This window comes from Macaca mulatta, chromosome 11, assembly GCF_049350105.2.
Source record: "Macaca mulatta isolate MMU2019108-1 chromosome 11, T2T-MMU8v2.0, whole genome shotgun sequence".
Taxonomy (NCBI): Eukaryota; Metazoa; Chordata; class Mammalia; order Primates; family Cercopithecidae; genus Macaca; species Macaca mulatta.
Genome location: NC_133416.1, coordinates 128,012,425 through 128,036,392, shown reverse-complemented (window position 1 = coordinate 128,036,392; position 23,968 = coordinate 128,012,425). Strand labels below are relative to the sequence as shown.

The following is a 23,968-nucleotide window of genomic DNA, read 5'->3' as shown; positions in this document are numbered from 1 at the left end:
GGACAAAGTCCACACTTGACCCCACCCCAGCTGCCCAACTGGGTGGCACAGTGTGTGGCCAAGTTCCTACCCAAATGCTGTACTGTCTTTGAGAGATTAGCATATGGTGGCATTTAACTAACTGTTCAGGGAGACTTTAATAAATGTGTACAAAGAATTAAAGTCTTTCCTTTTGCAAACAACTCTTGTTAAACCACTCAACAGAGTGGTTACTGAAGAATTTCCAGAACTTTTAATATGCTACTTGATTGTGAATGGCCAAGAGGGTGGTTTAGCATGTGGCCATTTCTCATATACTTGTTTACGGAAACTTTGTTCTCATAGCACCAAGATTAGTTACTTGGACCCTGGCTTTTCTCTTTCTAGGGATGATGGCAAATGTAACCTCCTCACCTGCAATTCCACATCCAGGAATATACCCTACATGTATGCACAGAGATTTATAATATTGAAAAATTTCAATATATTACATTTGTATCCATTCATGTTACATAGAACTGTTTTTTAAAAATGAGATATATATATATATATATATATATATATATATATATATATATGTATGGAAAGATCTCAAACATATACTAAGTGGGGCAAAAAGCAAGGCACAGAATCCTATTTATTTATTTATTTATTTAAGACAGGGCCTCACTCTTGTCACCCAGGCTGGAGTGCAGTGGCACAATCACAGCTCACCGCATCCTGCTGAGAATCCCATTTATTTAACATGGAAAGTATATAAATATTTAGATGTGGGCTGAGTGTGGTGGCTCATGCCTGTAATCCCAGCACTTTGGGAGGCCAAGGTGAGCAGATTGCTTGAGCCCAGGAGTTTGAGACCAGCCTGGGCAACATGGCAAAACCCCGTCACTACTAAAAATACAAAAATTAGCTGGGCGTGGTGGTGCATGCCAGTAGTCCCAGCTACTCAGGAGGCTGAGGTGGGAGAATCACCAGAGCCCAGGAAGTCAAGGCTGTGTGAGCTGTGATCACACCACTGTACTTTAGCCTGGGCCATGGGAGTGAGACCATCTAAAAAAAAAAAAAAACTAGACAGACAGACATAGATATAGATATAAATATGTATTTGTAATTGTAAAGGAAGAGGTCTGGATATACATTAAAACATTAACCTTGATTACCTCTGGGGAGGAGAGTATCAGAAGAGGCTAAAGGAAATATATTCACTTTTGACATTTTAGAACTACTTCTGTACTTCTGTTTTTTTCTGTACTGTTTTATCTCAAACATATAATCATGGGCTGCTTGTATACTTTTTCTTTTTTTTTTTTTGAGACGGAGTCTCACTCTGTCACCTAGGCTGGAGTGCAATGGCGCAATCGGCTCACTGCAAGCTCCACCTCCCAGGTTCACGCCATTCTCCTGCCTCAGCCTCCCAAGTAGCCAGGACTATAGGCACCCGCCACCATGCCCGGCTCATTTTTTCTATTTTTAGTAGAGACGGGGTTTCACCGTGTTAGCCAGGATGGTCTCGATCTCCTGACCTCGTGATCCACCTGCCTAGGCCTCCCAAAGTGCTAGGATTACAGGCATGAACCACCGCGCCTGGCCTTGTATACTTTTTTAAAAAGAAAATACCGGCCAGGTGCAGTGGCTCACGGCTGTAATCCCAGCACTTTGGGAGGCCGAGGCGGGCAGATCACAAGATCAGTAGTTCGATACCAGCCTGACCAATATGGTGAAACCCCGCCTCTACTAAAAATACAAAAATTAGCCAGGCGTGGTGGCACACGCCTGTAGTCCTGGCTACTCGGGAGGCTGAGGCAGGAGAATTGCTTGAACCTGGGAGACGGAGGTTGCAGTAAGCTGAGATCACGCCACTGCACTCCAGCCTGGCAACAGACCAAGACTCTGTCTCAAAAAGAACAAAAAAAAAAGAAAGAAAAAAGAAAATACCTTTGGATCTGTGTCTGGAAGGCAAACTCTATGCCAAAGTTGTCTTACTTCCTTTTAAAATTTAAAAGCAACCTCAAACTTAATCAAATTTTTTTTTTTTTTTTTTTTTTTTCCTGACGGGTCTCACTCTGTCGCCCGCACTGGAGTGCGGTGGCGCAATCTTAGCTTACTGCAACCTCCACCTCCTGGGTTCAAGCGATTCTCCTGCCTCTTCATCCCAAGTAGCTGGGATTACAGGCATGTGCCACTATACCCAGCTCATTTTTGTATTTTTAGTAGAGACAGGGTTTCACCATGTTGGACAGGCTGGTCTCAATCTTCTGACCTTGTGATCCACCTGCCTTGGCCTCCCAAAGTGTTGGCCGCACTTGGCCTTTTTTTTTTTTTTAATTTTATTTTATTATTTATTTATTTATTTATTTATTTATTTATTTATTTATTTGAGACAGAGTCTCACTCTGTCACCCAGGCTGGAGTACAGTGGCACAATCTTGGCTCACAGCAACCTCCACCTCCCAGGTTTAAGCGATTCTCCTGCCTCAGCCTCCCGAGTAGCTGGGATTACAGGTGCCTGCCAGCACACCTAGCTAATTTTTGTATTTTTAGCAGAGACGGGGTTTCACCATGTTGGTCAGGCTTGCCTCGAACTCCTGACCTCAGGTGATCCACCTGCCTCAGCCTCCCAAAGTGCTGGGATTACAGGCGTGAACTACCACGCCTGACTTTTTTTTTTTTTTTTAATTAAATACTGCCACATGAGTCAGAACTTGTACTCTCTCTGGGTGCTACCTATGAATTTTGGTTAAAAGGAATAGACGGGCTGGGCACAGTGGCTCATACCTGTAATACCAACACTTTGGGAGGCCAAGGTCAGAGGATCGCTTGAGGCCAGGAGTTCGAGGGGTGACAGAGTGAGACTGTAAGAAAGCGGGGGGGGGCGGGGAGGGGCGGGGGGGGCGGGGGGGAAGGGGGAGGGGTGGTGCAGGGAAAGGAATGAAACAAGAGAAGAAGGAAATAAAGAAAGGAAAGGTAAAGGGAAGGAAATATATATAATTTTTTTTTTTTTTTTTTTTGAGACGGAGTCTCGCTCAGTCTCCCAGGCTGGAGTGCAGTGGTGCGATCTCGGCTCACTGCAAGCTCCACCTCCCAGGTTTACGCCATTCTCCTGCCTCAGCCTCCCGAGTAGCTGGGACTACAGGCACCCGCCACCTCGCCCGGCTAATTTTTTGTATTTTTAGTAGAGACGGAGTTTCACCGTGTTAGCCAGGATGGTCTCGATCTCCTGACCTCGTGATCTGCCCGCCTCGGCCTCCCAAAGTGCTGGGATTACAGGCTTGAGCCACCGCGCCCGGCCTATAATTTCATTTTTTTAAAGGGGTAGGAAAAATTAGGGGTGTAACCTCCAATCTGTCTTTCCACATCAAATTTTTTGAGGTGTGGGGAAAGGCTCTTGTAAAATGTCTTTTGAAAATTACATATACTCACACTTTATTTGGGGGAAGAAGGAAAACAGAGGACTACAGCATTAAATAGTAATCCCGACACCAAAAGCAGAAGGGCCAGCCTTCCTTTCCCCCCAGCTCAGAGCTGACTCCCTCCAGCTGGCTGTTTTCCTCCCCGTAAGAGGTGTGACAGTGGCTGTTTTCCAGGGCAGTCCCAGAGTAGCCAGGCAGTTTGCCTTCAAATCAGGCCAGGCAGGTGGGGCCCAGAGCTGGTGTAACCAAGGTAAGCAAGACATCATCAGCTGGCATTTTTCTGCCAAGACTGAAAGTTCAGTCCTGCTTTCTGCTGCCTCCCTAGAGATGGCATGCATTGAATTAGCAAGTCATGGCTGGGATTGCAGGTATGCCTTGTGGTCTGGGACTAAGAACTAGTAATTTCTTTAGTACCAAGTGACTCCACTATCTGGATGAGGGCTGTTTTTTTTTTAAAGATGGAGTCTTGCTCTGTTGCCAGGGTGGAGTGCAATGGCATGATCTTGGCTCACTGCAACCTCTGCCTCCCAGGTTCAAGTGATTCTCCAGCCTCAGCCTCCTGAATAGCTAGGATTACAGGTGTGCACTACCACACCTGGCTAATTTTATATTTTTAGTAGGGATGAGGTTTCACTACGTTGGCCAGGCTGATCTCAAACTCCTGACCTCACGTGATCCGCTTGCCTCAGCCTTCCAAAGTGCTGGGATTATAGGTGTGAGCTGCTGCGCCCAGCCAGAGGGCTGTTTTTAAAAAGCATTATTTATTATTTATATCCTACCTCTTTCCAAAAGAGATTGCTGGCATATTCCAAAGTCACAGCATAAGATTGGTGAGTAAAAATTCATATAGCCTCATGGAGGGCAGTACCTTCAAATTTTTAAATGCATACATTGTTTGATCCAGTAATTCCTTAAAGGAATTCCCTAAAGAAACACCTGCACATATGCACAAAGATGTATGCATAAGCATGTTCACTGCAGCAGTTTGTACTGGCAAAAAATGGGCAGTATCTTAATGTTCATCTACAGGGGACTGGTAAAATCAATCACAATATAACCATAAGATACTGTACAGCCCTTGAGAGTGAGAAAAATCTCTATGTACTGACCCATCTATATGAACTAACTAAGACATATTAAGTAAAAAAAAGGCACTGAATGGTATGTATAGTATACTCCCACTTCTTTAAAAAGACTGTGTGTGTGTATATACGTATATATATGTAAATATATTTAAAATAAAAGATACACACCAGACTGTCCTCTGTATTATCCTTTAGGGATTAGAGGGATAGGGAAGAAAATGATTTTTCAGGCCTGGTACGGTGGCTCACACCTCTGATCCCAGCACTCCGGGAGGCCGAGGTGGGCGGACCACTTGAGCCCAAGAGTTTGAGACCAGCCTGGGCAACATGGCAAAACCCTGTCTTTACCAAAAATATAAAAATTAGCTGGGTGTGGTGGCTATACACCTGTACTAGTTCCAGCTGCTCAGGAGGCTGAGGTGGGAGGATTGCTTGAGCCTGGGAGGTCAAGGCTGTAGTGAGCCAAGATCTTGCCACTGCACACCAGCCTGGGAGACAGAGCAAAACCCTGCCTCAAAAAAAAAAAAAAAAAAAAAGAAAAGAAAATGATTTTTCACATTTTACACTCCACTTTTTTAAAAAATTTATTTCTGTGTATATTTATAGATCTTTATATCACCAAGTCTTAAAAGTTACTTTTTCGGAGAAATAATGAAACCGCCGTGTAAACATAGATTCATCAGTTATCAATACTCAAAAGGTTCCTCTTTAAAACTAATACATCATGGCACTAAAAGCACAGATTTTGGGGTCAAACAGCATTGGGTTCCAGTCTTTGCTCTACCACTTACCAGCTATGTGACTCTGGCCAGGTCGTTTCTCTCCTGAGGCCTTTGTGTCTTCATTTACAAGTCAGGCTAGTCACAGGTCTTTCCTAGCATTGTTATGAAGAGGAGACACAAAATGGCACCAAAAAGCACTATGCTGGTGCCAGGAAGAGTGTCCCATGAATGGTCGCTATAGCAATATATACAAGTGGCCTCTTTCTCCAGGCCCCCTCTGTTGAGGGCAGGCACACAGGGCAGGCGCACGGGGCAGGGAGAAGCCCGTGGAGCCAGGTGGAAGAGTGTAGTGAGAAAGCAAGTGGAGTTATTTCATACTAATGTTAAGTGGTGAGGAACAAACAAAACTGAGACTCTTGGGCCAGAGCGCTGCAGCGAGATGCCTGTGGCCTTAGGTTGTTGGAGAGCAGAGGCAAGTGCGCTCCAGGACCTCCGTGCTCCGCCTCCTTTCTGCCTTGACCCCTCACCACTGTGATAGCAATGAGCTTTCCAGTAAGTACTGGAAAAACTCATCTCTCTTCCTTTATGGGGGATGGGGGGTACTAAGTACGGAGAAAGGTCTCACCGGCTCCAGCCAACCGGGAGCCTGATTTCCTTAGTGAGATTAAGATCTGGACCCACAGAGTGGTCCAACCCAACCCCGGTACTTGGCCCAAGATCTTCTGTCAGACAATTTCCCTCCCTGCAACTCCCTAGAGCGGGAATTCTTCAGGTCTCTTCCCCATTTGGCAGCTCATGCAAAGCTACTTGAAATAGTAACAATGAAATCTGAATTAGGAAAGAACTCCAGTTATAGGGGCGCTCAGCCTAAGAAAGAGGCTCTGTGGGCCTCCTGGCTTGTTTGGGCCCTGAGAACAGACTCCATCAACACTGGCCTCACTCTTGGAGCTGTACACTGAATTCTGCCCTTCACGGGATAACCGACAGAAGTAGGCCAAACTCCTGTCCCTCCACCTCCACCCCTCCCCAGCCCTGCAAGCCAGCAGTCTCCATTCCCACTCGGAGAAATCCCACAAGTAGGCTCTGGAGCCATGCCACCCAGTACCATGAAGAAATGGATGGCAGCAGAGGGTAATGATTAAGAGCAGGAGTCCTGGTTTAAAACCCCAGCTCCACCTTTTGTTGGTTGTGCTACCTCGTGCAAGTCACTTCGTCTCTTAAAGGGGAATACCAACTGGTTTGCTGAAGATAAGAGACAACATCTGTAACAAATGCTGGGCATTGTGCCCAGCCCATTCCAAGAACTCAATAATGGACAGCTGTAATTATCTTCACAGCTTTAAAGAGCTTGGGCTTTGATGGCAGACAGACTGGACTTGAACCCAGGCTTGACCATTTACTAAATTAGTCTGGGGTATGTTACTGAACTTTTCTGAGCTCCAGTGTTTCTTTTTGTGTGTGTGAGAGAGGCTCTCTGTCACCCAGGCTGGAGTGCAGTGGCGAAATCTCAGCTCACTGCAGCACTGACCTCCTGGGCTCAAGTGATCCTCCCACCTCAGCCTCCTGAGTAGCTGGGACCACACGCATGCACCACCATGCTCAGCTAATTTTTGTATTTTTAGTAGAGACAGGGTTTCGCCATGTTGCCCAGGCTGGTCTTGAACTCCTGGGCTCAAGCAATCTGCCGTCCTCAGCCTCCCAAAGTGCTAGGATAACAGGCGTAAGCCACCACGCATGGCTTAACATTCTTCACCTGTAAAACGTGGCTTATAAATTATAGGAAAAAAAATCCCTCCTCCATTCTGCTCTTCCTAATGTGTAGTCAACAATGACAAAACACCAGAAAAGGAGCAAGCAGAGAAAAATCTCCTATGGCTTAGGTGAGCTAGCTTGTCCGTGGGTTATCACAGAGGCTAAGGGAATGGAGAGGAGAGGCAGCAGTGGGCCCAGTGTGCCTTCAGAGTGGGGCAGTCCGTGCCTAGTTGTTCCAATGAAAATGAAAACAAATTTTTTGTCCTTAAATGTGCGGCTAGTTGAAGTGACCAGGAAGGGTTTTACAGAATGATTCCCCTAAGCAAACATCCCAGAGAGAAGAAAAGCAAAAGACACACAGCTAAATGGACAACAGTTCCCAGCCTTGTCACAGGAGAACTCTTCGGAGCCAAGTGAACCCCTGGGTCTTCTTTTTCCCACCCCATCACTTCAACGCTTTGTAGTCAAGTTCAAACTCAGTCCCAACACAGAGTGTCACTGCAAATTGTTTATTAAAACACAAAGCAATGGACAGTGAAAAACATCCTGATTTTGTACTTTTTGGTGGGAGTGGGGTGGGACATGGAAGGGGTAGGGTCAGATGGAGACAGCCCAGAAGGAAAGCCAGCTCTATCCACCCCTACAGCTTCCCCGGCCAACCAGGTTCAAAGTTCGTCAATTCTATCTCACTGTGCCGCCGTCAACACATGTTGTGGCTACTGACAAAGAGTTGGTTTGGCCTCCACAGAGAGAGGATGGGAAACTAGAAGAGGATGGGAAACTAGAAGAGAAGCTACAAGGGCTAAGAACTTGACGCTTTCTCTCCAGTACGTGATACAGAATAGAACAGCCAGGCCCAATGTGGAAGGGTGGGGTTGGTTTCCTGACAAGCCAGGTTAGGTCAGTAATGGTTGAAGAGGCTGCCCTGAGCTCAGAATGGGCAGCTGGTCCTAGCCTGGGAGAACTTCTTGGAAGGAAAAGGTAACATTCCTTAAGTTCAAGGAGAGAACCAATCCAGGGTCAAATTTCTTTTCATTCCCTGGATCACAACACACCAGGGAAGAGAGGAGTCAAGAATGTCTCTCCCTGCCAGTGCTCCCCTCCTACCTCCCAACTCGGCTCCCCCTTCCCAACAGTTGTCCTTTGAAAGGACGGAAAGCGCACTTCAGTTTGTTGTTGTTTTTCCTCATACTGAAATAAAGCACTGAAGCTCAAAATAGAGGTGAGAATGGAGTTCTGCTTTCCCCAGTGCTATGTGCCCCCATCTCACAAGACTGCCTGGATGCAAGAGGTGCCAAGGCCCTCTCTGCCAACTCAAACAGGCGCTACTGTTTCCCTGGCTGCCAGCACAATCCTGGCTCCTTGTGTTTATACTCCTGGGGGAACTCGTCCCAGGAGATCCATCCTGCTCTTTTCCTGCCAACCTAGCTAGTCCCCAAATCACCTGCTCTTATCAAGATAATCTGGGCCCCCATAGTGCGCTAGACAGAAGGCAGCTGGAAAGGACAGGCCAGACTGGAAGCAAGCCACACAGGTGCAAAGAAGAAACCCGCCCTCACTAGGCAGCGGATCCACTGGTACCAATCTAGTCTCATAACAAAATGAGGAAATCTAGCACTCTTGCCCCAGGAGAGGTTTAAATACAGAGAGTCATAGCTTGGACTGAAAGAGAAAACTTGCTCTGATCTTTCTAAATCTTGAACATTAAGGCTTCTTTGCAATTTTCTTAGAGTTCTTTGATCGTTAATTATATCTTTCCATCGAAGAGAAGCAGATTTCTTCTGAGATTTCTGAACGGTTCCTGGGTGTTTCTGGTTCTGCTTCAGTGTACTATCACTTTGCCTTGCCTCAGTCTCTCCTTCCTCCGGGGCCACAGAAGAAGGCCCAAAGCATACCCATCCTGCCCTTGGAGAAAAAAAAAAAGAAAGATTCGTCTCTCACTTTGGAAAGCTCACCTACTCTCCTAGGTCATTTTGGAGAGGCATGGAGGACAATATTCCATGTTGCCATTTGATGCCATTAAGGATCCTCAAGGCAAGAAGACACTTGAATTATGCCAGAGTAGGCCAGTAAAGGGGAGGGAAGGGACAGGGAAGCAGCCCCATGGCAGGGACTATAGGACCCCTGCCCAGACCTGAATCTAGAGGGAATGCCCCACCCTGGCTCAGAGCAGGAGAGGAAAAGGCACTGTGCTGACCGGGGCAGGTCCTTCCCCAACCCCCAGGGGGGGCAGAGAACCTGCTGATTCTTTCCCTGGGTTTCCCAAGGCGAGCCAATTTCTAGGGAAAGGGATGTTAGCACTAGGAAAAGGAAAATACTGCTGCTGTTTTCTGAAGCTCTCAGCTGAGATTTTAGAAACCATAGCCAGGCCTTTCCAGGAGAGGCTAGAGGCAGGATAAGAAGGAAGAGAAATTCCTTAAAACAGAAGCTTCTCCCAAGAGATAAGTCAAAACCACAGTTTAAAGCTGGACCAAACAGTTCCCAGGCACAGAAAGGGGGAGGTAAACCTAACTCAAACTTTGCCCTCTCACCAAAGCCTAAGTGTCCGCTAACGTGATCCCAGTAGCTCTTAGGCAGTGACAGCAAGAGAACACGAACACTCTCAAACCAACAGGTGGCCCTGTAGGCAGGGCTAGTCTTCCTGGAAGTCTAACGCCATTGACACCTGAAGAAAACTATCTTCCCAGTGATAAGAACTCAGGGTGTCCACTGAGCAGCCTCTCCTCAACAATGGAGATTTTTCCGAAAAATGAATCTGGTTTAAGGGACACAAATCCCACAGAGTTTCTTGGCACGATGTTTCAGTAAGCATGAGACCCAAAAAAGCCCGATTAGAGACCGACTGGCCTCAAAGCTAGACTGCAGAACTCTCAGGCAATCTCTGCAGCAGACATCCGCGTCGCCCTCCCAGAAACCCAACTCAGGCCGCGCTTCTGGCAAAAGAAGTTGCACCCTGACTGTCCTAGCTTTCAGCCAGCTGGGCTCAGTGAGATCGAAAAACCTAGGACAGAGTGTAGATCCAGTAGAGGAGCCCGGGCCTCTCCTCCACGCACCCCTCACCACCTCCCATGCATTCCCTATGGTGCAGCCTCTCAGTCCTAGCACTAAGCTCAAAATGCAGATAGGGGAACAAACAGTGCAAAAAGCAAAAGGTGAACAACAGAGTAATTCTTGACACATACAGTACAAAAATAAAAATAATCCCACCCCTTTAACCTAAACTTCATGTACCTGTATCTTGGAGGAGCCACAAAACAAAAACAAAAACAAAAACACTTTCAAGTTCAGCATCATGAGCCAGCTGTGGCCAGCCCCAGGCAGCTCTTGTTAACTGGATAGGCTTGGCTCCAGGGGAGTCTACCCCAGCCCCCACCATACTTCTTCCTGTTTCCTCACTTCCCCTTTAGTTTTTGTTAGCCATAGAAAGATGTTCCTTCCTTTCGGACACAACCAGAGAGGAAAGCGCCCATCCCTAACCCTGAGCTCAGGGGAAAAGGGTGGGCTTGGAAACAGAGGCAGAAGCAAGGCTGCTTGGCTTACAGTACCATTAGGAAATGGCCCCAGGAGTCAGGGCTTCCTTCTGAGACGCTGAGTCACTAAAGGGATGTGTTGAGTTGGAAGGCGGGACCCCCTCCTTCCTCAGACAGACCCAGGCAAACTAACAAACAAGGCAAAATGGAGGCAGCCAGTCCTCCTCCTTCATCTTGACTAATCCAATGACAGTGGCTTTGGGGAATTTTGATGGGACAGGAACCAAAGCTACTGCCAGAAGCCTATTTAGTTAGGATGTCCACTGCCCCAGGCAGGTGGTCCCAAAGACCAAGGCTACAGTACCTTATCCTTTAGAAGCAGGGGAGCTATGTGAAGCACTATGGGAAGTGTACCTCTGACTGCAGCCTCAGGCCACAACCCTCCAGCTGCCTGACTCAACACCCCAGCACTGAGACCCAAGTCACAGCAAAAACAACAGGCTACAATTCTCAAATGACTAAATGCTGGCCTGGAGTAATCATTAAAGAGCCAAAACCCAGGACATGAGCCCAAGAGCTACCTATTTTGTCACATAAGGAACAGTTCAAATATATAGAGCTCTTAAAAAACATATCTAATAAAGCAAACTCAAAATTAAACACATTCTAGAAAAATGGGCCTGGCCTGAGATCCTATATTGACTGCTCCAGCCCAAGCTGAAGCTAATCCTGCTGTCTCCCATCCACAAAATTCCTTTTAGCTTGGCTGGGTCCTCCTTCATTGTTGCCCTAACTGGGAAATGGATGACGGTGACCAGAAAGGAGGGGACCAGGGAAGCTTCATTTCCTACAGAAATTTTTTCAGGGAATTTAAGACCAACACTTAGATGCTAAGATTAGCTTCAGAGCTGCCAAGGCTCTGGCTGACTGGAATTCTTTCAGTCCCATCACACCAAGAACCTGACTGCTACTTGGACAGGGAAATGAAAGGATAGGGGAGGGAGGGGCATACTATTAAGATCAATAAGAAGCGTCACTGGGTCTATATAGCTAATTAGTCTAGTTCCTTGAAGTAGCTCTAGGCATAAACCAAAACTGGCTGAACTGTGACACACAAGAACATGGGAATAAATGAACATCAGATACCAGACACTCTGAACAGTGGTCAGTCAATTAGTAGGGCTCAAGTCTCTGAGGTTGCTCTTAAGCTATGCTAACATAAGCCTTTTCTAATCCAAAGACCAGAAGAGACTTTTAAGGTCAAGTGTTCTGTTGCTGCAGGCTGGAAAGCATCCCTGCCCCCTGGCAGCAAGACCCTACAAAGGGGCCAGTAAAGAACTGCTGGGTCAGGTCCTCCTGGCTGCTGGCTCAGAGATCCAGGGAGGGAGGTACCAACAAGGTGAGGTGGGAAAGGAGAAGACATTCAAGCAGAGAACCCCAAATCCCCGTGTCTCCTTCCCTTCTTGGGTATAACTTAGTGGGATGGTTGAGGGGGAGAAGAAATTTCAAATGAGCCAGATTAAGGAAACAAACAAACAAACAAACAAACTGAGAAGAAATCAAGTCCCCAACAGGCACTGAAATCAAAATGATTTGTTGTGGTAACAAGTCAGAGGCGATCTGAGGATCCAACATAACCTAATCGTCTTGGATGCCGGACAGTCTATAACTGGCACATGCCAGGGAGACAAGCAATGACAAAGCTCAACACTAAAGGTGGGACCATCACTGGATTAATCCAGAAAGGCTTCCAGATAAGGAAGCATTTTCTTTCTTTTTTTTTTTAATCTCCCTACTTTTCCACCCCTTCACACACATTCTTTCGATCCCAGGACATCTGAAGTCTTATCTAGACATAACTTCAGAACATACCTAACTCCCAGTGCTGGTCATCTCAGGTAATAAGATGGCATTTCCCTGCTGTTAATTTCTAACCTAAAAAAAGGAACAGTGACTCCTCTGAGTTCAGAGTCCTTTCCACTAGGTGTACAAACGAGGATCCTTGAGCAGGAAGGATCCAGTTTATCCTAAGTATCCTCAAGAGGAAAGAGACAGCTGGGAGCCAGCCACAAAGAGAGGACGAGGACCTAAGCAGGTCTGGGACCAGGTGGTGAATGAGGGCTGCTCTCTACTCGCTCTGCCTCTTTTTGTCTCCTTTAATTGGTGTTTTTTTTGTCTTTGTTTCTTTTTCATTAATCATTGTGAAAAATATAGAAACCAAAACCAATATGGCTGGTTTCTTTCCCACACCCCTCCACCCTGTTCAGGATGGTCATTTGTTCTCACAACCGGCAGAGGCAGAAGAGGGTTGGAATGAAGACTCCGAAGGCCACCAGGATGGGAAACATGAGGCTGCTGTTGTCCGAGGCATAGGGGTTGGGTGTGCGGGGGCCTGACTGCACCCGGTTCTTATTGGTCTGTTTTTTGAGATTAGACCCTTCATCATATTCTTCTTCTTCTTCTTCCTCTTCTTTCTTCTCCAATCCTGGATGAGGCTGAAGCTTTGGTACATCTAACACAAGGAAGAAAACACTGTTAAGACCCATAGCATGTAAGTAAGAGAGACCCTTAAAAGCAGCAAATAAGCCACAATAAAGAGATTCCTGTGAGTGAGCCCAGGTCCAGAGAAAAGACCAGAAATAGCAGAAATAGCCTCTGGTCTACAGAACAGTAGAGTCCTGCAAAAGCCTGAGATTTAACTAGGAAGTAGAAAAAGCCCTGCTCATAGGGAGGCTCACTGTCTCACCTTCTGTTGTAGAAAAAGCCCTGCTCATAGGGAGGCTCACTCTCTCACCTTCTGCTCTACTTTGACAGAGCCCCAAGATGACCAGACTGGACAGGGACAATGACCCGATGCCTAAACTTTAACCTCTCCAAATCCCGCCTCCTCCCACAAGCCCACATTCCCTTTTGATTCACACAACAATTGAAGAAAAGCTGACCCAGAGAGTTCTGGGTTCCCAGCACAGACTGTCCCTCTGTCCTGCCTCCTCCTCAGGGACTTGAACACAGGTCTGTTTGGTGGTAAGACATCCATCCTCCTAGATGTCATAATATCAGCATTTGGAGGACATCAAGACAATAGGATGAAATCCTAAGTGCATTCAAGATAAGTTGGGAAAAGGTACAGAAGTGGAGTGGGGGAGAAATGTCACAAAGACGCAGCTTTCTCTGCAAAAATCAGCCTGAGATGCTGGCAGCCAGGAGAATCTAAACCCTGAGAAAGAGATACACTCTAAGACTTGATCCCAAGGATAAGGAGACATAAATAAAGGAAGTTTTGTCCCAGTGCAGTCCAGCAATGCTGGAATCTTTCCGAGCATACCAAAACCCTACAGGACTCCTCCTTTTACCTTTTTTTCCCCTAGGAAAGAGATGTCAAACAAACAAAATAAGGACAAGTTTTAGATGATCCCAAATGACTACAAAGGTCAAGGTACACCAATAGGTACCATTATTAATCCCAATTTATCGGGAAATTAGAAACATCCATCCAAGACAAACATCCAATTAAATGGCAGCAACAAGATAAATGTAGACCTGACTCCAAAGTTGCGGCTAGTACCATGTTATACTTCATCCTCATGCAACTGACTCTGAATCCTCTACAGTTTTTTTTTTGTTTTTTTTTTTGAGACGGAGTCTCGCTTCATCGCCCAGGCTGGAGTGCAGTGGCGCGATCTCGGCTCACTGCAAGCTCCGCCGCCCGGGTTCATGCCATTCTCCTGCCTCAGCCTCCCGAGTAGCTGGGACTACAGGCGCCGCTACCTCGCCCGGCTAGTTTTTTGTATTTTTTAGTAGAGACGGGGTTTCACCGGGTTAGCCAGGATGGTCTCGATTTCCTGACCTCGTGATCCGCCCGTCTCGGCCTCCCAAAGTGCTGGGATTACAGGCTTGAGCCACCGCGCCCGGCCAATCCCCTACAATTTAGCTTTAAGTGTTTCCAAAATAGTGATCAGCTCAATTACCTCCCAAGGGTTTCCTCAACCATATCCTTCCACCCAAGTCAAAAAAGCAGGTCAAAACACAACTTACCATCCACCGTCCCAGCCATGATGTAGAGTGCACAGACTTTGGGATTGTCATAGTACCCCTAGAAAAAGGGAAACAGTAGTCAACCCCACACAGCAGCAAACAACTTCCCCTGTACCCACTCTCTTCAGCAATGGGCAGAATAGGGGAATTACCTTGACAAACTCAATGTAGAGCTTCCCTGTGAAGGTGGACACCTCCCCCTGGACACTCAGCTTCCCCTTTCTGATGCTCATAGGTATAATTTCATCGTGAGCTGTGCTATGCCCAACACGATCAAAGATATCCAAGTCCTTCACCACGACATGGCCATTCAATCGTACATCAAATACCTTCCAGGATGAGAAAAGGAAACAATGTCAAAACCATCAGCTTTACATCCTTTCAAGCAGTTGGGCATCATGCACCTTTTTGGGCTTCAAGTTCAAAAATAATTTAAGAAATGATGGGTCTGGATATCCAGGGTGGCTAGCATCCTTAACCCGGGTCAAATCAAAGCCATATTCCTTCGCTGCCCAGGAGGTCTTATACTGGCTTTAAGGAACAAAGAATACAAACAAAAAGCTTAGCATAGGAAGAAGGAAATTCACAGGAAGGGACAGAGGAAAAATAAGGCTAAAAGTAAGAAGGTGCAGCAAACCATGGAGGGAAGTAGCCAGGAGGGCCTTAACAGGATCCGTTAGTTACCAAAACAAGGATTCTGGCTTTGCTTTCTGTCACTAACCCCCAAGGCAAGTGCAGCCTTGTGGACTATGGAACGTGCTTCTCTAGAGCTCATCTGTTCTTCCTTTCTGGAGAGGCTCTCACACTCTCTATCCCCATAATAGTGGATTGTCCAAGAGCAGCAATGTCCCACTGGTCAAGCAGCAGCCTGACTAGGCCTCACCTTTTGCTGGGACTGTGCAAAGTAGACCTCGGCAAATTTCAAGACTAGCACGTAGTCCCCCTCCTCTTTGATGGGCACTTCGTAGCCAAAGGTCTCCTCATTGTACCGCTCAGTTTGATACAGGATCTGGTCCTCAGGGTTGGAACGCAGGATTGGCAGTTTCATGCCATAGTCTGAGGCTGAGGACAAAAGACAAAGAGAAAGCACATCAGAGGCAAGACACAAAAGAAGAGCAAAGACCTCAGAACAGCCAGAGGCATTTCCAGGGCAATGCTAATAACCCTCTCCATATAAAGGGCCACCCACTCTGCACCTGGCTCCAAACAGAGCTCCAACAAAGGCAGGAATCATACAGCCATTACTATGGAAGAGCAAAATGAAAGAAACTAAACACGAATCAGGCCAACAGCCCCTATAAACCTCAGAGCAGAACTTTCTAAAAGCACATTAAAATGACTTTTTCCCCCTGACTCTATGGAGAACAAGTCTAACTCATTATCAGAAGAAAGTGCTGTGTTGCAGCTGCCTGGTTCCCCAAGAGGGAGGGCTTCAGAGAAACCTAAAACAAAGGGGATGGCCAGGAACTCCATACAAGATGATCAAGTTCAAAGAATGTTTTCTCTCATTCAGAAAAGCCCAGAGTCTAAAACAAACAGGATATCTGCTTCGGAAAGTCATTCTTCATTGTCCTTACTAATAAAATTCCAGCTTTAGTTGTTGCATTTTTTTTTTTATAATTTTCATTCAAAAAGTTCCAAAGCTGGTAAAAACAGGCATACAAAAGAAAGGTGTGATGCTAATATCCTTACTTCCCACAGACTCACAAAACTCTTCCTCACCTACTCACTTGAACATTCACTTAGATAAACCAACAGTAGAGAAAAAAGTTACTACTGCACCTCCAGTGCCTAGCACGGGACCTGGCACACAGTCACCACTCATACAGTTTGCTGAATGAACAAATGACAATGAAGGAGGTGCCTGCAAAGCAGTGAAGCCATGCCATTCTGTCCACAAGGCCAGAGCATCCTGCAGGGAAAGACAATCGGCCTAAGATGTCCAAGTCCTAGGGGAGTCACCTTTCACATTTCACAAACTGACAAGGAATGAGAGAGGGTACAAGTAAAAAGTTACTTACCTCGGGTCAGTATCAGAAGAGTAGAAAACCTCTCTCGCCCCCGGCCCTCTCCCAGCCTTGGTATAAGACAGTTGTATATGTGTTTTCTTCTTCCTCTCGCACAACAAACTAAACTCCTGACCTCAGGTGATCCACCCTCATCAGCCTCCCAAAGTGCTAGGATTACAGGCATGAGCCACCGCGCCAGGCCAAATCTTTTTTGTGCAAATATAAGATATCACATTTCAGTCTCAGAGATAAATAGTTCTGCTTCCTCCAGAGAGTAGCCTGACTCCTTTATCCTATAAACACAGCAAGGCTTTCCAGTGCTCCATAAATATACTTTCCCAACTACAGATGTAGCAATCATGTAGTCTCTCCTCCCGCATGAAATTAAGATTTCAAGACTGCCTTCCAATCTCACATGGTGACCATGAAGACATCTGGCAACTTGATCCTTTGGGAGACGGCCAGGGGCTGTCATCCCCAGAGCTTTATCTTCTGAATCACCAACAAGGGAGAGGACATGGCAAAAGGTAAAAGATGAACAAAAAGACCCAGTGGCTGAGGTCAAGACCTCAAAAAAATAAACATAACTGTTAACGGTTCCTGTAAGTGATATTAGCCACGAGATCAGATGGACCGATGAGACAATGGAACAGGAAACTCATTGCACTTTGTCTTCAGACTTTTTTCTTCCTATTTCTCCTCAAGAAATCAAAGAAAAGTAACTGAGCAATGCATACAAAGGATGTACTGCTAACATGCTCCCCCTCCTTTCCAGCCTTGGAAAACCACTGCCCTGGGATACAAACCTATGAAGACTGAAAGACTGCTATTTCTCTTCCAACTGAGCTCTAAGAATTTCCTTCTTCCATGAGGACCGTGATCCTTACACATATGGAACATTAACTACATTTGATTTATAGATACACAGAAAATTGTGTGCATGTGCAGAGAGTTGTTTGTTTGTTTGTTTTTTGAGATGGAGTTTCGCTCTTGTTGCCCAGGCTGGAGTGCAATGGTACAATCTCGGCTCACTGCAACCTCCACCTCCCAGGTTCAAGGGATTCTCCTGCCTCAGCCTCCCAAGTAGCTAGAATTACAGGTGCACACCACCACGCCTGGCTAATTTTTTGTATTTTTATTTATTTATTTATTTATTTTTTTTTTTTTTTTGAGACAGAGTCTGGCTCTGCCGCCCAGGCTGGAGTGCAATGGCCGGATCTCAGCTCACTGCAAGCTCCGCCTCCCCGGTTCACGCCATTCTCCTGCCTCAGCCTCCCGAGTAGCTGGAACTACAGGCACCCGCCACCTCGCCCGGCTAATGTTTTGTATTTTTAGTAGAGACGGGGTTTCACCGTGTTAGCCAGGATGGTCTCGATCTCCTGACCTCGTGATCCACCCGTCTCGGCCTCCCAAAGTGCTGGGATTACAGGCTTGAGCCACCGCGCCCGGCCTTGTATTTTTAATACAAATGGGGTTTCGCTATGTTAGCTAAGCTGGTATTGAACTCCTGACCTCAGGTGATCCACCCGCGTCGGTCTCCCAAAGTGCTGGGATTACAGGCATAAGCCACCACGCCAGGCCGAATCTTTTTTTTTTCTCTTGCCAAGTGGAAAAAGTGAGAAACTGACAGTAATGTAATCTGTGGCAGTCTCAGTCCCACAGTGAAGAAAACTCAACCATGTGAAAAAAAATTACTTAACAACCTTGGAATTACCTTTAAAATATTTCCCTTTAAAGCCCAAGTGGCTTTCCCAAGAGATCTGCCACATGCAAAGTTGAATTTGCCCGAGTCCCAAGAGATGCAGCAGCAAATAAGGATTTTTCTTCCCTCCTTAGCCTTTATGCATTCACAGCGAAACAGATTTCTCTAAAATACAATGAAGTGGACAGTCTGCATACTGCTGCAATTGGCATAATATAACTCAGTTAACCAAAAAGGAAGGGGGCCAAACGGCCTTCATTATGTCTGCTCTTTCTTAGTTTTAGACAATGTAGAAACTAGACTCCTTGGAGAATTCAGCACAGGGTTCAGGAACAGACAGACACAAAGGGTCGCTGAACAAGTTTTTTCTCTAGGTCTGTTTTCTCACCTATAAAATGGGGACACCACCTATCCCACAGCATTGTGGTAAGGATAAAACAATCCGTACAAAGAGCTCAATATAATGCCTCACACAGAGAGAGACACAGAAACATGGGTATGCTAGCCAGGCAAGAATATGCACGTGATAAGCACTGAATAAATGTCTCCACTCAAGGGAGTTTAGGGAATGGATCAAAAGAAAAGGAAGTAATAAAACTAACTGGAAAACTGCAACTGGGAACCACAAGAGCGGGAAAGCCAGAATGAGCAGAAGCCCGTCCTCCATAACACAGCTGTAGAGCTCCCCTTGGTGCTCTAGCGTCACTCCCCACCCCACCCTCAGATCTCCTGGTCACTAGACTGTTCTTCTGGATCACTTCTTTCTCAAGTGAGGCCAGTACCTAAAGAATTGTTCTGAATGGGCTGAGACAGGGAACCCATGGATTCAGGGACCTTCCACTACTTGGAGGGCCTGCAGATGAAGACTGCCTGTTAGGTGACAGTAGAGGTAGAGAATTCTAAACAAATCCCATGGCTTTGAGCAAATCAGAGGCAGCAGTGACTCCTCTCTCATCCCATCTTTCAAGCTCTTATCTCCCCAAAGCCAAATCCTTCCCCGGCTGAAAGGAAGGCAGCCCAGGAAAGGGTCTTCCTTACAGTTACAGCATTAGCAACCTGATAGGCTCTGGTACCCAGCCAGCTTTTTCCCCCTCTGGAGCCATGCTCTGCCCTATTTTTAATTCCATGTAAAAGGTCATCAAGGAAAAAAAAAAGTGACAGAGACACTTTAACCTACTCTGGACAGGAGAGTTTACAGCCTTATCAGAGATGTCTAAAGCATGAGAGTTTTTTTTGTTTTGTTTTGTTTTTTGAGAAGGAAAACAAGGCTCAGAGACGCAAAGCAAGTTTCTTAAGGCCGAGCAACTTTAGCAGGCATCTTTCTATGAAGAGGAAATAGCCTTCCCTAAATTCAAGCAAAATTCTATGCCCTCAGGTCAAATAACCAGGTCTTTTCCTAGTCAGAGTGAAGAGGAACTCAGAATGACCAAGTTACAAATCTGGAACATGGTCAGGCGCGATGGTTCACGCCTGTAATCCCAGCACTTTGGGAGGCCAAGGTGGAAAGATCATTTGAGGACAGGGGTTCAAGACCAGCCTGGGCAGCATAGAGAGACCCCTGTGTCTACAATAAAAAACAAAATAAAAAATTTTAAGTAAATAAATGAAACCCCTGGAATGTGCCTGATACCAAAACCCCAATGTGAACACTTCTAAACCACCACTTTCTGTAGTGGTGCTCCCATCTGTGGAAGCACACAGGCTGAAAAAGCCTTTCCCAGGCTGTAAGCACTAGTTATCCTCAAGGCAAAAATGAAATTCAATAAATATTTTGAACTGCTTTTGAAAGCATAAGCCACTACGTGCCCTGGGCCACACACAATTACAAGAATGTTGAACTACAAAGAAACTATACAGAAACAGCAAGTTCAAAAGAAAACCAAACCCTTATCTGGACTAACTTAGTAACAAATACCTGAATTCATTCAACATAAAATCAACTTTTCTCAGCATGCTGGAAACAATATCACAGGCAGGTGGGAAAAGAAATAAGGCATACAGTTCCTACTGCAATCAGTGTAAATAGCTGCACAAGGCAAGGGTCTCCAAATACCTGGCACACCCTTATCCAAGCAGGCCCAGAAGAAAGGCAGCGTGAACAGCTGGACTTTCCTTGGTGCGACTGACTCCTTAGTATAGAGAGAGCTGCCTCCTGAGAGTGCAAGCTTATGCACATCTCAGCCCTGATCTAAAGCCAGCAAAATGCCTTTCTCAGGAACCTGGTAAGTGCAATGTTGCAACAAGCTGGTCCAAACTGCAGCTGACAAGCGCCACCTCCCATTCCCCATCTATGCCTTAATACTGCTCCAATTCTTACCCAGATTGGTAGAATGGAGAGGGGAACCTTAGCAGGGAACCTTCATTTATACAATTCCCCAAAGGCCAGTGTCCAAAATAGGACTCCAGTACACACGAGCTTTGGTAGGTCTCATGTAATTTTACCTGCTACAATAAACTCCTCCCAAGGAACTGCAACCATGAGCCAATAACCCAAGGACAGAGATCTTGGCTGACTGCTGACCGGGCCAAAGAAACACACACACACACACACACACACTACCTGCATTAGCAAATTAAAACCAGAATTTCTGAGTAAGGGCAGTATCTGGGAACTAAACCTATGTGGTCTTACTCAGCTTTATCCTCTGCACAACAGACCAAATAGGACGATGTAACCAATGTAAGGCCTGGTATCTGCTAAGTGAAAAGAAACCATCCGCTCAGTGCCCTCACCACAGCTATCTCAAGAGACAAAGTCCACAAACAGTCTAGTTTCCTCAAGGGCTCCTTCCTCCCTGCCCACGCTGGTGAAGAAAGAGGAAGGGTCTAGGATAGAGATAGTAATAACCTCCTGCTATAAAGTCTGGCTTTGGCTGCTGTTACCGCTGCTAAAGACTGGAGCCCTGAGTCAGCTGAACCCAGGCTACTGTGATCTACATGCCAGGGCTCAACAAATTCCAAGACAAACATAGAACTTCAGAAAACAGCCCTGTGTCCCAAGACCCTCAGATGTGTGAAAGGCAATAAACTCCTTAATGTAACAAATTTCAGAACACTGCCATCGACTTGGGAAGAACTAACTCCTTTAGTAAAAGCAAGAGCCAAATCTGGGCATCGCAGAAAAAGAGGGAGAGAAAGTGAAGAGTGAGTCTGTCTCCTGGTTGTCTGCAGGTGGCATACTGCCAATCTGGCTGCCTCTGAACCTGGTATACAGCGTCAATCTCCTTCCAACACACGAAGCAAAGAACTTCCTTCTGAAACCTGTTTTCCAATCCCTCCAACAGAAGAAACAAAGATTATAAAGCAGATCTTCCAAAACAGTGGTCTCGGGGCAACCTACATCACAAGCCCCTGGTGCAGAAACCTGGGTCCCAGCAAAAAAGCTCAATCTACTATAATCGATTTCGAGTGGGGACTAGGAATCTGCATTTTTAAGCAGCTGCCCTGGCAATTCTGACACACACTAACTTTGGGAAGGGAGCGGCTCTGTTAAAAACCACTGTTGCCCAACAAATCACAATCATTTTCCCCCTAAGCTGGAATTAGAACTCTCAGGCTCACCTAGGGGAGGTTGTAAGCATTCTCTGAGAGGCCATTCGGATTCTTACACTGGTTGACCCAGTTCACCCACAGCCACCAGCCTCACGTGCAGGATGGCTTCGATAGAACCACCCTCTGGGGGCGGCCTGCAGATTCTACTTTTAAGCACACATATTCTTCGCTCGAAAAGAGGGCGGGGGAGCAGGCTACAATCAAACTTTCCTGGCCCATCCTCTTCGAAGATTCCTTCCTATTCTGGCTAAGAATCAAGCCCCGCTCCTGCAGAAGGGGCAAGGAAAGCGGCCGATTCCTGGGTCGACAAGCATCTCCCAAGAACTGTCTCGCCAGGAGAAGCAGGGGCACCCATGACCTACAACCCACGAGGCCTGGAGGTGGCAAAAGGCCGCCTTCGTCATTTCTCTCCCAGCTTGGATGGGAGTGAGGGGTTGAGAAAACGCAGGATGAGAAATCCAAATATAACTAACTTCTCACCAACTCTCTGCCTGTATGACTCTAGGTACCCTGGAGCCAGTGCCAGGCCCCGAGCTCAGAGCGGGGCCCCGAGGAAGCTGCAGAGAGAAACTTCGCTCCAGAGACGCGGCCCCAGGGTCGAAAGGGGCTCGGGGCCCGTAGCCCCCGGCCGGCTGCGCCCAGCACAGCAGGCCCCGGATCCCGCGGCTCGGCAGGGGGACTCTCACCTCGGCCCACCCGGCCTTCCAAAGGGTCCTTGCGGAAGTGGATCCCGTGCACGTCCACATGCGCCTCTCCGCCCGCGTTGACCGCCCAAATGACGCTCTCCGGCAGCCCGGCCCCCGCCGCGCCAGCCACGCCGGCCACGCCGAGCCCCGGTCCCTGGATCGCCGGTAGCAGCAACAGCAGCAGTCGCAAGAGCGCCACAGCGGTTCCCTCAACCGTCCAGGCTCCCAGCATGGCGGCAACCACCACGGGGGCAGCCCCCGCCGACCCTCGTCCTCGGCCGGCTGCCAGGCCACCCCGGACTCAGAAAAACAGCGCCACGAACCGCTCCGCCTGAGTCGCCGGGGACATGTCGCTTTCGGGCCTCCTTCTTCTCAGCCACGGTTACCGCCTCCCACCTCAGGGACAACCTACCCCGCCGCCCGCCCCCGGCCACGACCCTGCAGCCAATCAGCGCCAGGCCCTCATTAATTACCCACCACCCCGCCGGGAAGCGCCCGTTCATTGGATGTCAGGCGCGGGAAAGGGCGTGGCTTCTCCCAGGCGCCGGCCCAGCAGTCGGGCACGAGATGGAGCGCGCGCAGAGGGAGTGAGTTCGGTTGAAGCGGCGGTTCGATGCGGAAGTGGCGGGTGCAGCGCCCAGGCGGCCCCGGAATCCCACAGCTGAATGGGAAAGGTGGCCTGGGGAGGAAGGTTTAGGGTAGGGCGCACTGACACGTCGCCAGCACTTCCGGTGCTCCCGCTCTTGAGACCAAATAGGCTCTGGAGGGGGCGTGGCCGACTTTCCCGCCCCCTCTTTTCTCAGGGAGAAGCGTGAGCATAAATTCTAGTAGGAGAAGCAATGGACACTCTCCAGACCTAAGAGACTCAGTCCTTTTCCCCGCGTGAGGGAGACGACCCATGCTTTCCCAGAGAGGCCGCGCACACAGTTCTCCAGGGAACGAGTCCCACGAGGATAAGGCCCCGCCCCCTCCCCTTAGCGGGCTCGGGGCGGGTGGTAGCGTCCAGACGGCCGTCCAATGAGAAGGCTCCAACGCAGCGGAAACGCGTGGCTTTGTGAGCGTGGGGGCGTCAGGCTGCCCGCGTCTCCATGGCGACAGCCTCTGGCCGGCCTCCGTGGCGTAGGGGCGGGACCGGGGCGCCCTAGGCGCTGGCTGGAGTGGCTGCCGGCGGTGCGCAGACTGGAGGCCGGGACCGTCCCGCGCAGACACGGCCCGCGCTACCTCCCTGCACCTTCACAGTTCACCTGGAGCTCTCCCACACTGGCGATCCCTGCGCTTCGGTCGCTGTTCAAATTCCCATTTTTCCGATGGGGAAACAGGCCCAGAAAGAGACTGAATGTTGCCAAAGGGTCGCATCGCAAGTGTAGGGCAGAGTCAAGACAAAAATAAATAAATAAATAAATAAATAAATAAATAAATACTGGTCGATTTAGAAATTCTCCCTAAAAGGAAAAAAATGTATCAAGTCCCTACTACTAGGGTGTCCGATTTGGCAGATAAAGTATGAGAAGCCCAGTTATATTTGAATTTCAGATAAGCAAATGGGACCCACTTATACTAAAATAA

At 47.6% G+C, this 23,968-nt stretch overlaps 1 protein-coding gene and 2 long non-coding RNA genes across 6 annotated transcripts; all 3 read right to left on the bottom strand.

The window, feature by feature from the left end:
* Positions 1–3,810: 3,810 nt before the first annotated feature.
* Positions 3,811–6,773, bottom strand: LOC144333161 (uncharacterized). The gene is made up of 2 exons (XR_013401576.1): positions 4,952–6,773; positions 3,811–3,900 (listed from the first exon to the last, which is right to left on the bottom strand). It is a non-coding gene; the product is annotated as an uncharacterized LOC144333161 (long non-coding RNA).
* A 668-nt stretch (positions 6,774–7,441) lies between these two features.
* Positions 7,442–22,794, bottom strand: MLEC (malectin). 4 transcript variants are annotated; one of them, XM_077955416.1, is made up of 6 exons: positions 22,403–22,794; positions 15,337–15,515; positions 14,606–14,782; positions 14,454–14,511; positions 12,705–12,930; positions 7,442–8,853 (listed from the first exon to the last, which is right to left on the bottom strand). In XM_077955416.1, exons 1-6 carry the CDS (start codon positions 22,632–22,634, stop codon positions 8,430–8,432), a joined length of 1,296 nt encoding a protein of 431 aa, XP_077811542.1. In that variant the 5' UTR covers positions 22,635–22,794; the 3' UTR covers positions 7,442–8,429. The 4 variants fall into 4 exon arrangements, with proteins under 4 accessions (XP_077811542.1, XP_015008458.1, XP_077811543.1 ...); XM_015152972.3 differs by lacking the exon at positions 7,442–8,853 and having other exon boundaries at positions 12,184–12,930; XM_077955417.1 differs by lacking the exons at positions 7,442–8,853; positions 14,454–14,511 and having other exon boundaries at positions 12,184–12,950; positions 14,573–14,782.
* LOC144333159 (uncharacterized) lies at positions 13,121–13,287 on the bottom strand. Its single transcript, XR_013401574.1, has 2 exons — positions 13,213–13,287; positions 13,121–13,164 (listed from the first exon to the last, which is right to left on the bottom strand). It is a non-coding gene; the product is annotated as an uncharacterized LOC144333159 (long non-coding RNA).
* Positions 22,795–23,968: the final 1,174 nt, after the last annotated feature.

What these genes read in the sequence shown, in the direction of transcription:
- MLEC (XM_077955416.1), bottom strand. Translation starts at nt 22,634, where the DNA reads ATGCTGGGAGCCTGGACGGTTGAGGGAACCGCTGTGGCGCTCTTGCGA. An exon ending in GGAAGGCCGGGTGGGCCGAG is followed by an intron (nt 15,516 to 22,402) that starts GTGAGAGTCCCC and finishes TTTTGTCCTCAG; the next exon opens with CCTCAGACTATGGCATGAAA. An exon ending in CTCTTCTGCCTCTGCCGGTT is followed by an intron (nt 8,854 to 12,704) that starts GTGAGAACAAAT and finishes TTTTTCTCCAAG; the next exon opens with GGCAGGATGGGTATGCTTTG.